The following is a 14,038-nucleotide window of genomic DNA, read 5'->3' as shown; positions in this document are numbered from 1 at the left end:
TGCGCACAGCATGCGAGGGCATGGCAACAGTGGTAGTGCAGCGCCTGGAAGTATCCACAATCACAGGTGCGATCCCTTAGAGAAACTCGATAGCTACCCAAAGAGAATTTGCCGGTGGGAGTCGTCTCAGCCACTGTATAGTCAAGGTGATGTCTATCAAACACAGTCACGATGAAGCACCTCGAATCCTTCAGGTTACGCTCAATGGCCTTAACTAGTGCCTGTGAAAACCGGTGCCCGGACCCTAACTGTGCCTCTGCCGTGTGCCCTCGGACAACAAACAACTCCGCCAGCCGGAGATATGTCGACTTAACCAGAGACGTCACTGGTAGGTTTCTTGTGCCCTTCAAGACAGAGTTCACACACTCAGAAATGTTGGTCGTCATGTGACCATATCTTCTCCCCCCCCATCCTTGTGCTGTGTCCACCTCTCATATTCCATTCTGTTTGCCCAATCGCACAAGGCCGGGTTCTCTGTCCTCATTATATCAAACCAATAGTCGAATTCTGCTTCCCTCTTCGCATACGCGGCATTTACCAGCCACCTCCTTGCATCCTGTCCCTTGAAAGTGAGGGCAAAATTTGCAGCAACATGCCGAATACAAAATGCCCGATAAGCATGGGGAGGTTGCCAACCACTATCTGGGGACTCTAGTGCAGCCTTGATGCCGTTGTGTCTATCAGAGATCACGAGAATACCTTGCTGTGGAGTGACATGCCTTCTAAGGTTTGAAAGAAAGTATGACCAAGACTCTGCATTTTCCCCCTCCACGAGTGCAAACGCAACAGGAAAAATATTCGAGTTACCATCCTGAGCGATCGCCAACAACAATGTCCCGCCATACTTGCCATAGAGGTGTGTTCCGTCGATGCTTACGAGCGGCTTACAGTGGCGGAATGCCTCAATACACGGAGGAAATGTCCAAAACATCCGATGAAAGTAGACTCTATCTTCATCAACTTGGTCACCCACCCTAACCGGGGACGTCTTCAGTAGAGCAACGGAACCTTCCATCGTGCATGTGACCCCAAGGATCCACTGAGGCAGATCAGCATATGACTCCTCCCAATTGTCATATATTTGCGCTACTGCCTTCTGCTTCGCCAACCACACCTTCCGATAACTAGGCCTGAATCCATAAGTCGCCTCCGTTGCCTCTTGCAACACCTTAATCGACACCGACGCATCAGCTCTAACCAATGGATAGATTCTCGCACAGATGACATGATAATCAAGCTGCTTGTGGTCGCTTGATATCGATGTGGCCATACACGTGTGCGGACCGTTGTACCTCCTAACTTCGTATGTGCTCTTCCTTTTCCGCATGACTATCCGAATAAACCACGTGCACCCGTTACCAAACTCCTTGCATCTCCCTTGGTATTTCAGATTGTCGGACTCCATAACCTTGTACTCAACTCCATGCCGAATACTGTAATCTTTTACACTCAACACGGCTTCCTCTTTACTCTGGAACGATTGGCCAATCTGAAATTCAGTCATAGGTGTCCCATCATGCATCCCCTGCCCATCGAATGTTGCATCTACATTCTGGTGTTGGCCGATGGCTTCCAAGTTCAAAGAAGAGAGGTGGGGAGGGTACTCTTGTGTTCCAGAACTGGAACCTCCATGGGTTGAACGTCCACCTCTTGGAATATCATTATCACTGTCCCCACCAATATCGACAGACTCCTCATCCGAATCATCGTCAAACAGTGCATTCTCAAATCGATCCGGTCCGGCATCGCATTCAAAATCAGGAACAACAGGAGCAATATATGCATGAACAGCCCCAGCATGTTCGGGCTCAGCATTCGGAACTGCCGCTGCTACCACAGGCATCGATGTTGATGCACCACCCGCTGGGATCGACTGAGGATTCGGTGCCGATGTCCCAGAGCTATCCACACCATCTTCCAACTTCGCAAGCAGCTCAGGTATCCTCACCTCCGGAAAACTACGCCTGCAGTGAAACAAGACCTGCAGGTCTTCATCCGACCCGATCACGAAGGTCTCATATCTCACACCAGTTGACACAACGGCAATGGAAATCTTGTAAAATAACTTTTTTACCTACTTCGTCCCACAGGTACCGAGCTTTCGTAATATGCTTAGCTTAATCTCTGCCAACGTATTCGACGATCGGATAAAAATACTAAGCGGTTCTCAATCTGTGAATTTTACACCATGCCTTTTGCTCTTTTGAATTTTTCCAAAGCAATGAACCAGAGCCACAAAACTATCCTCCCTCTCCATTTGTGAATAACACTCTACCTCTCTACATTTGGCCCCTCCATGGTTTATATAGGCAGCCCCATTCAGCACACTACACGTAAACCGCTATAGCCTATAGCGGTTTATACTCTCACACACACACGTAAACCGCTGCTGCCAGCAGCGGTTTACACTCACACACTCACACACTCACACACGTAAACCGTGGCTAGTTGTAGCGGTTTATGCACACCTCTAAACCGCTACTGCCAGTAGCGGTTTATATAAAATAGTGAATCAATGTATTTGCGTATTGGATTTGGAAACAATGCATTTGCGTAATATTGAAGGTGAAACAATTTAATAACATAAATTGCCCAATAACATACTTTTTGATTTTCTAATTTAATCTATGTAAAATATTTAATTTCAACTATCTTAAAAGTCATACAGAATCATTCATAACTCTAAAATTGTCTAAACTACATAAACTAATATACACATAAAAATAATCATAATAGATGTGTGCAATTATAACTAAAAATAAAATAGTAAATGAAGGAATTACTAACCTTAATGTGATTCAAGAGAATGTTGAGAGAAAAATTTTAGAGAAAGAAAGTGAATTTTCGTAGAGAGAAGCAAAAATATGGAATGAGAGAAGAAAGAGAGGTCTACTTAACTTATTAGATGTGGGATAGAAGAATTAATGTGCAAATCAATTTTAGTCTAGAGAAGTCAAATTGGTCCACGCCTCCTAAACACATAACGCTTTCTTTGGGAGACGTGAGCCACTTTGCTTTTCTAAGACAGCAACGCTAAAACGAAAATAAGATGGAGTAAATTCCCTTAATAGTTCCTGACATTCACGAGATTATCCAATGTAATCCTTCATATTTCAATTTCATCATTGTAGTTCCTCAGATACAGTTTCGGACACCATAGTGATCCCTAGGCTCATCTCTGATGATGACTCAGCTATTTCAATGCTGATGTGCTATTAGGTGTCACGCTGGATCCAAATTAGTCTCTTCTCCTACACTATCTCATCCCTCTCCTCTCTCCTCCACCATCATTTTTTTCCACCACAAACGCATAATCGCAAGGGTTGAACTCAATCTTCTGATTATTGTTTCTAATTTATAACATAAATTTGCAAAACACCTTATTAGTACAAATAAACAAGTACGATTTCTTAATAACAAATTAAGAAAGAAACTGGCCATAATGAAAACAAAAAATTAGGGTTTTTCAATTTTCAAACCTTGCAATTCATAAAAAAAACCAAGGTTCTTCTTCACCTTCCCCCATTTTAGCTCTTTCTCCAACCCCAATTTCGTCCACAATCTCTTCTACTTTGTCGCCATCGCTTTTACCATAGACCTTTACCTCGTCGCCCTTGGCTTCACATCCTTTCTCAACCGCATATGCTCGACGGCTCGTTCTTCGACTCAATCCCGATCACGGCATTGGAGGTTCCCTCGACTGCGACTGGCCACGAGTTGTTACCCAATCTCTGGCGGTCTCGTCATCGTCATCATCATCATCATCGGAGAAAATCGTGGCGGCGAATTTCAGGTGACATTCTTTGAGGTCTACGTCTTCGAGGCACAGGGATAGGATCTGATTTATTAATTCGTGTTGTTCTTTGACTGACTCATTGGAAAAATCAGGTTCTGATTTTATTTTTTGTGATCTTTTGGTTTTTGAGAAATAAAAAATGGAGGAGACGAACGACTAACTCAGTCTTTGAGTCAGATGTTCTTTTTTTTTCTCAAAACTTTTGACTTCATCCACGGAACCCTATGGCAATGCCATTGTTGAAGAGAAGAAGAAGGAGAGGGAGTTCGAAAGTGGAGAAACCGAGTGGAGTGTTTCTGTTTAATCCAAATGGCGTCATTTTCTCCAAATTTGGGCGCTAAACTAAAATGACAACGTTTTGACACCCTCCAGCGTGGCACAGTAATGCCAAGTCAGTACGGCGATAACTAACTCATAATAAAAAAGATGTCTAGAGACCATTATGGTGTCGAGCTGTATCTGGAGGACTATAATGATGAAATTAGAATCTCAATTACTACATTGGGTGATTGCATAAATCTCAGACTAAAATAAATTGTCGACAGTGGCGAAGAGCTAAAATAATAGAAAATTTTGAAAATCAGCAGTTTTTAGTAATTTTAATCGATAATTGGCCAACATAAATACTAAATTGTCTTTAATAAATAAATTTTACTTTTGATAAATATAACAAACTATGTATTTTGTGTGTATAAATCTATGTAAATATAGATGTAAATTATTATTAGTTAAGTACAAAAATGGTGACATTTTGATAATTAATATAATGTCATATAAGAAAAAAAAAAAAAAAAGGCCAGAAATTAGAGATTGATGAAGTTGGTGGCCGTTGTTGCTTCTTGCTGGTGCGGGTCAAGTGTGAGCCTCAGCCACTCAACTGAACTAAACTAAACTAAATGCCAAGTCTCTAGAAAATCTCTTCTTCCTTCTCTCAACACTCAACAAAAGGATGCTGCACTCTTCACCCTCCTCCTCCTTCCACCACACCACCACTCTCCACCCTTCTCCCTCTCCTTCTCTTCTCTCTGCTTCTTCACCTTCTTCATCCCGTCACGCATGGCTGCCACTCCGCCACTTCTCCTTCCAAACTCGACCTCTCCGCTTAAACAACCTCCACATTCATAACCATTTTGCACTAACATCACCCAAGGTTAACATTTTTTGTCCTCTTTCAGTTCTCTTTATTCCACGCTTTCTTCTATTTCACTGACCCGTAAGCATTCTCTTTTCTTCTTATTTCTTCTTTTGATAAGGCGCTGAAAGTGAACTGTTCCACCAGCGAGCCATTGAAGATTATGATATCTGGTGCACCTGCTTCAGGAAAGGGAACTCAATGTGAATTGATTGTCCAAAAGGTCCTTTACTTCACCATGTTTCACATTTGTTATTCTTCTCTATCATCGGCGTAATGTTAGGGAGGATTACACTGCTTCAATTTTTTTTTTTGCCTCCTATAAAAATTTAATAGTTTTTCTCAGTATATTAATTAAATAAGAAATATTTTATGATCACTGATCTTGTTCTTAAGGCACTCATTACCTTTTTGTTTTCATAAACATTGGTGTGCAGGTAAGTTGTTGAACATGTACTAGCTGAAGTTCATGAATTTGTTTAATTTAGGTTCAAAACAATTTTACATTTTAAATCAAGTAGTTGCGTTTTTTTATTTAAATAAAAAAATTCCTTATTTACTAATTTATGTAATAATGGAAATATATGCTGTAGTGTTGCTCAAGTTGTGTTATTGTGCAGTTTGGATTGGTGCACATATCAACCGGGGATCTCCTAAGAGCAGAAGTTGTAGCTGGGACGGAAATTGGAAACAAAGCAAAGGAGTTCATGAATTCTGGTCGTTTGGTTCCCGATGAAATTGTGACAGCTGTATTTTCAAAATCCTTTCCCCTTTCAATTTCATTTTGTACCCTACATTTATATGCTGAAATGAATGCTTTATTTATCTGTTTATTCCTTGCAGATGGTGGCAGCACGATTATCTCGTGAAGATGCAAAACAAAGGGGTTGGCTTCTTGATGGCTACCCTCGGACTTTTTCCCAAGCTGAGAGTCTGGAGAAAATGCAGATACGACCTGATTTGTATATTGTATTAGATGTATGCCAACGTTTACTACTGACATTGTTACAGAATTAATTTCCTATGCTTCTTATTAATTTACACAATCTTCTCAATTTAAGCCAAGATTCCTTCTGCAAAATGTATAGTTAATATTCATTTATTTATTTATTTATTTTGGCAAGTACAATAAGTTCTTTAGTCCTCCCTTCCTTTCTCAAATTTTTATGTTACCTGCATGCATAACCATATTATGATACTACTGTGTTATTTACTTATTGAACAAAAAATGAGCCTGCCATACTATTTATCATCAATATGTATGACATGCATGTGTATTAAGCAAAAGTAAATATTTTTGTCTTCCTCGCTGAGTTAGTAAGTTTTCTAATACTCAGGTTCCTGATGAAATTCTGATCGACAGATGTGTTGGTAGAAGGTTAGACCCAGTGACAGGGAAAATTTATCATCTAAAATTTTTTCCACCGGAATCTGAAGAAATCAAAGCCAGGCTGGTCATGCGTCCTGATGACACTGAAGAAAAAGTATGACTTTTACCCTTTTATTTTTCTCTTTACTGGTGTTTGTAGGTAGCTTACCAAGATGAACCAGCTCAAAATTTATCTGTTTTGGAATGCAATCATGAACAATTGACTCAAAATGAAATGATCCATATCTGTTACAGCGAATGACAGTTGAGTTTGGAGATTTTATATATGATCTTATGAATAAAAAGGCTTTTTTACTTAAAAAAGAAAATAATTAATTAAAATATGTTGTGCCTATGACCTACAATTTTTAATTGTGTTCATGTTGTGTGTACCCTCCGTCACTGTATCTGCTACCTAGTTTGCTACTACTTGGAAATCTTTGTCCTACTTTATCACATTATGAGTTATGACTCTTCCGAATTTTTTCTGGGGATCACCTTTCCTTGTATAATATCATTGAAGTCATTTGCGAATGATAGCTTATATTGAATTACCTTTTGAGGAATGCTAGGGGGCCAGCAACTTTTGTGATTTGTAGCCATCAAATAGCCATCAATGATGGTTTTAATGGTGTGAGATTAGTGTGAGATTTAATCCAATGACTCACTTTTCTTTGCTAGTTACATGCTGGCCAGAATTTAACAAAGTTGCTGGCCCTCTAGACTTTTTCTTACCTTTTTCCATTTTCTATGCTTATTTTAGATGAAGAGAACATAGTAATAAAGTTAATCATTCTGAAAGAGAATTGTTTGAGCTTCTTGTTGCGCTGTAGTTTAAGGATTTTGCTGTTAAGCCAATGTAGTATCCTTCTGAAATATCTTATGTATACTAATCTGATTCTTTTCAGGTCAAATCACGCCTAGAAATATATAAACAAAATGCAGAAGCCGCATCTTCCTCCTACTCAAACATAACAAAGAAGGTCTTTTGATATTAACATTCTTTGCTGTGTTTGCTTCCATTTCTCAATGTGAACCAGTGGGATTTTTTGTCACTTACAATCTATTGTCATATGCTCAGATTGATGGCAGCCGTTCAAAGGAGGAAGTTTTCAAAGAAGTTGAATCTTCACTATCACAACTGCAACAGAGTAAAGGGAAAATATTGAAATCTGGAGAAATGGAGATTCAAAGGACATTAGGTTGCATATATCAAACTTTACCCTGCTGTATATTTGTAGGGAATTCATAAAATTATAGTTTGCTTGCATATCATTCATCAACTTATATCTAGCTGATACCATCTCTCTGTTTTTCAGTTTTCTTATGAAAATGTGGATATACATTAATTTGAAACTTGGTAATGTTGATGAGAGTTAAGCCTGAAAAATTCATACTAATTAAGATAATTTGCTAACTTCTTTTTGTTCAGAAAAATCGATTCTTGATACAAAGAAGGGATCAGGGTCTTCGAGGCAGGTAGATATGGTTGTACATTTTAAAAGGCATTGGCTTCATTAGTACTCCTTCATGTTCTGTGAAACCCTCCTCTGTATGTTATTTCTTATTTTGCTTTAGCTTGTTATAGGATAAGTGGAGAGGGATTCCTACTAGACTAAATAACATTCCCCACTCAAGAGAAATTAGACAATATTTTTACGATGATGTGATAAAAGCTACACAACGGGCTGTCAATGATGGAAAAACTAGGTTGAAGGTAAGGCACTTTATCAGAAATATTTGTAGTGTATATAGTGCTTCCTATTATTTGAATGAGTAACCAGTTTAGTAACTTTAACTTTGTCATTCTTAGTTCTGCTTTCTTTAGCCGATATTCAAATGTAAGGGTGTGTTTAGAACAAAATAATTTTGATATTGATTTGATTTGAAATAAATTGAATTGGAAATGAATTATTGTATTTGGAAGTAATTATGTAAAATAGGAATTGATTTGATTTAAAAATTGATATAATAATTTGATTTTACATTTTTATCCTTTATTTACCATACGATTTTTCATCACTACCAATAATTACCGCCGGACTGCCGCTGTACAACTGCCAGACCACCACTGGACCACCGCTGACCGCCACTGGACATCCCACAACCACCACCTCTTCCCTTCTCCAAATTCCTTTTCTTTTATACTAATACCTAAAGGGTAAAAATAGCTTTTTACATTTTTAGCACAACAAATCATTTCAACTCCAATCAAATCCCCTAAAAAAATAAAGAGATTTGATTTTAGCTATATTGTAAATTCCATGGATTTAAATATCAAATCAATTCTTAATTTTTATCTATTCCAAACATGAGATTTGATTTACAAATCAAATCATTTCCAATTCCTAGGGATTCCAAACACACCCTAAAAGAAATTAATTTTGAAGGGAAAGTATGAGGAGCCAATGGCATATTTGTACAATGTGTACAATGGAGGTTTAGAGAGTATTAGAGATATAATCATTAGTGTTACCTTTTCTCATCAACTGGAGCTTTTGGGATGAGTTGTATCATGACATGGTATTAGAGCGTTAGATCCGAAAAATCAAGAGTTCGATCCTTGGTGAACCCCAAAATCAGTTTAAGCTTTTGGGAAGATATTTATTATCTCTAATACTCGGATGGTTATTCTAGATAGTATGGGGGATGTTTATTTTGTAACTCAATAGCCCATTGTATACATTGTACAAATAGTCCATTGTCTCCCTAGCGGGACTCAATTTTGAATTATTTTAGCATGCATATAGAGACTATGTTATAACTTGGGGCTAAAGCTGGTATTTCTTTATATCCTACTGCCACAGCTGATGTCTGCTTTATTTGTTACTCCATCAAACAGGTGGACATAAACATTCCTGAATTGAACCCAGAAATGGTATGTGAACTTTTTTTCTCCTTTTATTTCCTTTAAATGTCTTGATTTGATCATATAGTTTGGCGTATAGGACGTTTATCGAATAGGTACCTTGATGGAACTTGTTCGAGGTCTTGCCCTTTCATTTGCTGATGATGGAAAACGTGTTAAGGTATACGACTTGTTTTCTATTTCTAACATATAACACTTTTGTTTCTAGAGAATAAAATGTTAGACTTAGTGTTGTTTAAAGTTTAAACTATCTCTTACATCATCATGTAGGTCTGTGTACAAGGGTCAATGGGAGAAGGTGCTCTTGCTGGAATGCCTTTGCAGCTTGCTGGAAGTAGAAAGATTCTGGAGTTCATGGATTGGGGTGATTATGGTGCAAAAGGAACCTTCATTAATATTGGTTCTATAGGTAATATTTGTGCAGTAACCTCTGTGACACTGCTTTTTTTATTAGATTCATTGTGTTTTACACTTTTACTTGATGCTTGTTTGGATGCCATGATGTGGGAAGAAAAAGATTATTAGTATACCAGATATACTCTTCCTTTTTTCTTGTGATATATGCCTAAGCATAGAATTTCCTCCTGTATTTTCAAACACAGGTGCTGCAGAGGTTGAAGAGCAAGATGACTTGTATATCTTGGTTGCTCCTCAAAATGCTGTAGGGAATTGTATCATTGATGTAAGATGCTAGAGTCGGAGTCTTACAGACATGTTCTAGTGATATCATCTGCCAAGCCTGTGTGTGTACCTGTGTTTTTATAGATTATACCACATCTGATGAGCGTCTTTTTTCCTTTTTTGCCTTTTCCTATTCAAATTTTTTTAATGTATTTGGAAAGGAAAAATGACTCTCATTATGAATAGGATGAACTATGAAGTACATGTTTTTCTCCTGTTTACAAATTTTCCACTCTGATATCTTTGAGACGGGATGTTCAGGATCTGAGAGCAATGACAAATGCTGCTGAACACAGACCAGTTATTCTAATCAATGCCAGGCTTAAGGTTCTGCTTTCAGTTTCTTTTGCTATAGTTTCAAATTTGTTCAATGAAATTTTATACAATTTACTAGTTATCTGTTATTTTTGTTATACCTTTTACCTATTGAACGATTGGTTGGTTCAAGTGGTTTGGCACTTGCATTTTCCACCTTAAAGCAAGATCTCATTCCAACTCATGTAAATGGTATAATAATGATGATGATGATGATGACCAAATCCTGGTGGTTTACACGCAAAAAAAAAAAAAAAAAAAGGAAAAACCTGGGAAAAAGAGACTGGTATGAAAATGTTGAAAATGAAAATCAGTATACTAAGTGCTGAGATATGTAAAATATGACCAACATAGAAACTACTAACTAATTGCTAAGCCTATCCTTATATATGAGATGCATTTTATGGTGGCTATGATTATGGTGACTATGGTGGTGGTGGATATGAAACTTTTCATTATTCTTGGAGCATCTGTTGTGATTGTTGGAGCTCTTTGTATTAGATTGCATCTAGTTTTGCAAAACTAAGTAAATTAGTTCTTGCCACACACTTTTCTGTTGAGCTATTTGATATTCCACATTTTTAAGTGGCGAAATCACCAATTACACATTGCAAATAGATGTTATGATTGAAGATACCGAGGGAGTTATTTGTTACAAACTAGATATAGTTTTTTAATTCATTACAAAATATATTTTTGCTTTCAAAATCTTCCCCAAGACCATAATAGCTTTATCGTTTGTATTGCAACTAACAGCCTCTCTCTAAACATTATTTATACATTTAATTATTCTAATCTTAAACTGACACACTTCTGGGTTTCTTTGAGTTCAGGATTTACCTGGTTCTAGTGGTATTATGCAAGTAAGTACTTAGCGCCCAGCAGTTTGGTGGTAAGTGATAACCATTTATTATACAAAATGTAAGGTTATATATCTATCATCTTAATCTTGCTAGACAATGGGACGAGACCAGAGACTCAAGTATGCAGCATCTTTTGAAAGTTGCTACTTTTTCCGGCTTCTTTATTATGCGGGAACCCAGTATCCCATCATGGGAGCTATCAGGTTAGCAGGCAGCATATATTTTCATGATTGTGCTTTTATACATGTTTCGGCTTGCTTCCCATCATTCTTCTTCACTGAACTTCTAATTAGATTGTATAATTAGTAAGATGGTTTTACCGAAACTATATCTAGAAGATATTATTAAATGCCTTACTTGATATAAACAAAATCAAATTTGACATTTTCCATAAGAAAAAATTTCGACTTAACTCTCATCATCTGGTTACTATTATTAGTAAACATTAATATACTGTCTTGCTTATCTGGAAATTTTAACCGATTGTTGGAATTAGAATAAGGAATGCAGAAGTATGACATCTAACTATAGTGCTGCAATGCACTTATGATTTAGGATGTCTTATCCATACCGTTATGAGTTGTACAAGAGAGTTGATGACCCATCTGGGAAGGAGAAGTATGTCATTTTGTCGACGTTTCTTGAAAGGCCTACTACCGATGAAATAAACGACGCCTTTGAAGGAAAACCAAGGTAACAACAACATGTGTCCTTTTTTCTATAAGCTGAATGTTATGAAACCATTCCTTTTTGTAATGACTTTATTGTTTGTCCCAAATGTTTGCAGAAACGAAACAAGGAAGGGCTCGGGGATTTGGTTTGTTATACCCATTAACCGTTTTTTCTAAAGCTATTATCTTCAGTAGCCTTGTATATTGAAGTGTCGCTCTGTTTTGTAGGGGTTTTTTGAGCGGTATCTTTTGAGCAAAGTGAAGAGCTGTGGGTTATCCTTACCTGGCTCCATGATCGGGTTTTTTTCTATGTAATTTATTATCGCGGATTGGTTATATGAAAATGTCGATGTCAGAGCTTGAACTGTGCAACTTGCTACTGGTGCATCGGCTTGTTTAAGATTAATCACTATTGTACAAATAATAGGGAACGAGAAGAGTTCATAAGAATCATGGCAAAGTAAATATTTGATGGATCTGTTATACAAAGTTCCATTGAATGGAGCTGTCCAAAATATTTATAAATTTGTCCCAATTTATAATTTTATATTTATTTATTGACAACAAAATTTTTAATAATTTGTTAACAACCTCGTATTGGTAAAAGTTCACAAATCACAACCAGATGACAAACACATCATTGACCCATCAAACAACGACCTGCCATCTGAGGTGGTGATTGGCCGCCGGCGGCAAAATCATTTGCTCACTCACTCTGAATACAGCAACTCAATCACATGATCCCTTGCTATTAATGCCTCAAAAAGAATCGATTTTGATGGATTTTCGATCAAATCGAACTCATGGGTCAATATGAATAATCCTAGATTCATCTCTTAACTGTAGACACAGCCGCCAAAAGATTCGACGACAGGCTGCCTTCAGCACCTGGTTAGTGGGGGTTCTCTTACTGGATTTGAGTATTCCTTGGCTTATCCTCTATTGTAGGGTTGGTCTTGTATGTTGTGCATCATAACCAAAATGAAGATGAGGACAAATATTTTTCTGGAAAAAAGTTACGATGCGTATCTTCTGTTTTATAATTTGTTTACGTTTTTGGTGATGGATTTTTAAAATTTTTTAGAATTTGATTGTGACAGGATTTTGTGGTTGGAGCTTAGTTTCATTGTTAACTAGGTGGTTATTGTTTCTTCATTTTGCATTTCAACTTCTTGATAATCGAATTCGTGATATTTTTGCTCACTTCCAATGAATTGCACTTTGTTTCAAGTCAGCTGTTAGTTGCCTCAATCTGATAGGTAGTATTGGGAATAGGAAAATGGTAGTTGATACTTATTGAAATTTTTAGAGCAACTAGACATTTTGTCTCACAGCTTAAAATGAGTCATGATTGGCACTCAAGGAAATTATTCCGCCCCACTTTCTTTTAGTTGCAAGGTGAAATGTCATTCTCCGTTAAAATGAGACGGCATTCTCCGTAAGTGAGACGGCACTCTTCGTTGAGATAATGATATCATGACTTGATATTTTTTCTGGAGTTGCGCACCGAGAGACCGATCTGTGAGATGCCAAGCGAATTTTTGTGTTGGATTTGGCATAATAACCGACACGTGACCTCATGGCCGATAGGATTGACATGCATCATGTGCATCTATTTACCATTGTTTGGGTGAGCATATTGTATTTAGTTTGCCTATCTAAATATTCTGTTAATTGCTATACTTGTCTCCTAATTGTGTTTGATCATTAATTGTGTTTGACACTACTAAATTGGATGCTAAATTATTAAAATGAACAATTATGATATTGAGAGAAATGATGACTTGGTGTTGGAAAGAGTTGAGGCTAAAGATAATTGATAAAAGCTGAAACTTAGTAAATAAACCTTTCTTGGATTAGAAAGTCCTAGGGTTGAACTTTATGAGTTTTGAGATTAGGATTGCCTAGTGGGTTCATGTAGTTTTACATAGTCTCTATTTAGAATTATTACTCTACTGAGAACCTTCGGGTTTTCACCCGTTGGTGCAGATACAGGACATGACGCACCTCGCTGAGTGTGTAGGATTCCTTTGGCAAAACGAAGAAGACATATTTCGGAGTTTATTTTGCTTTATGTAGTATCTTTTTTCCGCTTTTGGATATTGTTTTGTATATTCCTCTTAGAAGTTTTATTTTGAAAAAACATGATGTATTTTATATACTTTTGGTTTGTATTATGTTCTAGCCAACATTTTTTTCGTAGGTCGAGACTAGTACTTATGTATCTATTCCGGATCTTATATATAACTCTTTTGTTTCTACATACGATGTTATCTTACCTTTAACGCTTAGTGTGTGATGACGATGATCGCTTTTGTATATCTTTTTTATAAACCCCAATT

At 37.2% G+C, this 14,038-nt stretch overlaps 1 protein-coding gene across 4 annotated transcripts; it reads left to right on the top strand.

The window, feature by feature from the left end:
• Positions 1 to 4,606: 4,606 nt before the first annotated feature.
• LOC112737948 (adenylate kinase 5, chloroplastic) lies at positions 4,607 to 12,221 on the top strand. Of its 4 annotated transcripts, XM_025788118.3 has the most exons (19): positions 4,607 to 4,946; positions 5,050 to 5,151; positions 5,549 to 5,677; positions 5,772 to 5,906; positions 6,266 to 6,412; positions 7,206 to 7,280; positions 7,379 to 7,499; positions 7,730 to 7,776; positions 7,886 to 8,014; positions 9,140 to 9,175; positions 9,246 to 9,326; positions 9,437 to 9,575; positions 9,769 to 9,848; positions 10,109 to 10,174; positions 10,996 to 11,025; positions 11,119 to 11,228; positions 11,581 to 11,718; positions 11,813 to 11,842; positions 11,925 to 12,221. In XM_025788118.3, the coding sequence occupies exons 1-19, from the start codon at positions 4,746 to 4,748 to the stop codon at positions 11,947 to 11,949; spliced, it is 1,821 nt and encodes a 606-aa protein (XP_025643903.1). In that variant the 5' UTR covers positions 4,607 to 4,745; the 3' UTR covers positions 11,950 to 12,221. The 4 variants fall into 4 exon arrangements, with proteins under 4 accessions (XP_025643903.1, XP_072067683.1, XP_072067682.1 ...); XM_072211582.1 differs by lacking the exon at positions 11,813 to 11,842 and having other exon boundaries at positions 4,608 to 4,946; positions 11,581 to 11,731; positions 11,907 to 12,221; XM_072211581.1 differs by lacking the exon at positions 10,996 to 11,025 and having other exon boundaries at positions 4,608 to 4,946; positions 10,109 to 10,201.
• Positions 12,222 to 14,038: the final 1,817 nt, after the last annotated feature.

Source organism: Arachis hypogaea, chromosome 13 (assembly GCF_003086295.3).
Source record: "Arachis hypogaea cultivar Tifrunner chromosome 13, arahy.Tifrunner.gnm2.J5K5, whole genome shotgun sequence".
NCBI lineage: Eukaryota > Viridiplantae > Streptophyta > Magnoliopsida > Fabales > Fabaceae > Arachis > Arachis hypogaea.
Note: the sequence above shows the minus strand (reverse complement) of the source record. Positions and strands in the feature narration are given on the sequence as shown.

Excerpts from the sequence above, each read along its gene's own strand:
- LOC112737948 (XM_025788118.3), top strand. The coding sequence starts at position 4,746 with ATGCTGCACTCTTCACCCTCCTCCTCCTTCCACCACACCACCACTCTC. Across the intron at positions 5,152-5,548 it reads GTGAATTGATTGTCCAAAAG|TTTGGATTGGTGCACATATC; the intron begins GTCCTTTACTTC and ends GTTATTGTGCAG. Across the intron at positions 7,281-7,378 it reads ACTCAAACATAACAAAGAAG|ATTGATGGCAGCCGTTCAAA; the intron begins GTCTTTTGATAT and ends TCATATGCTCAG.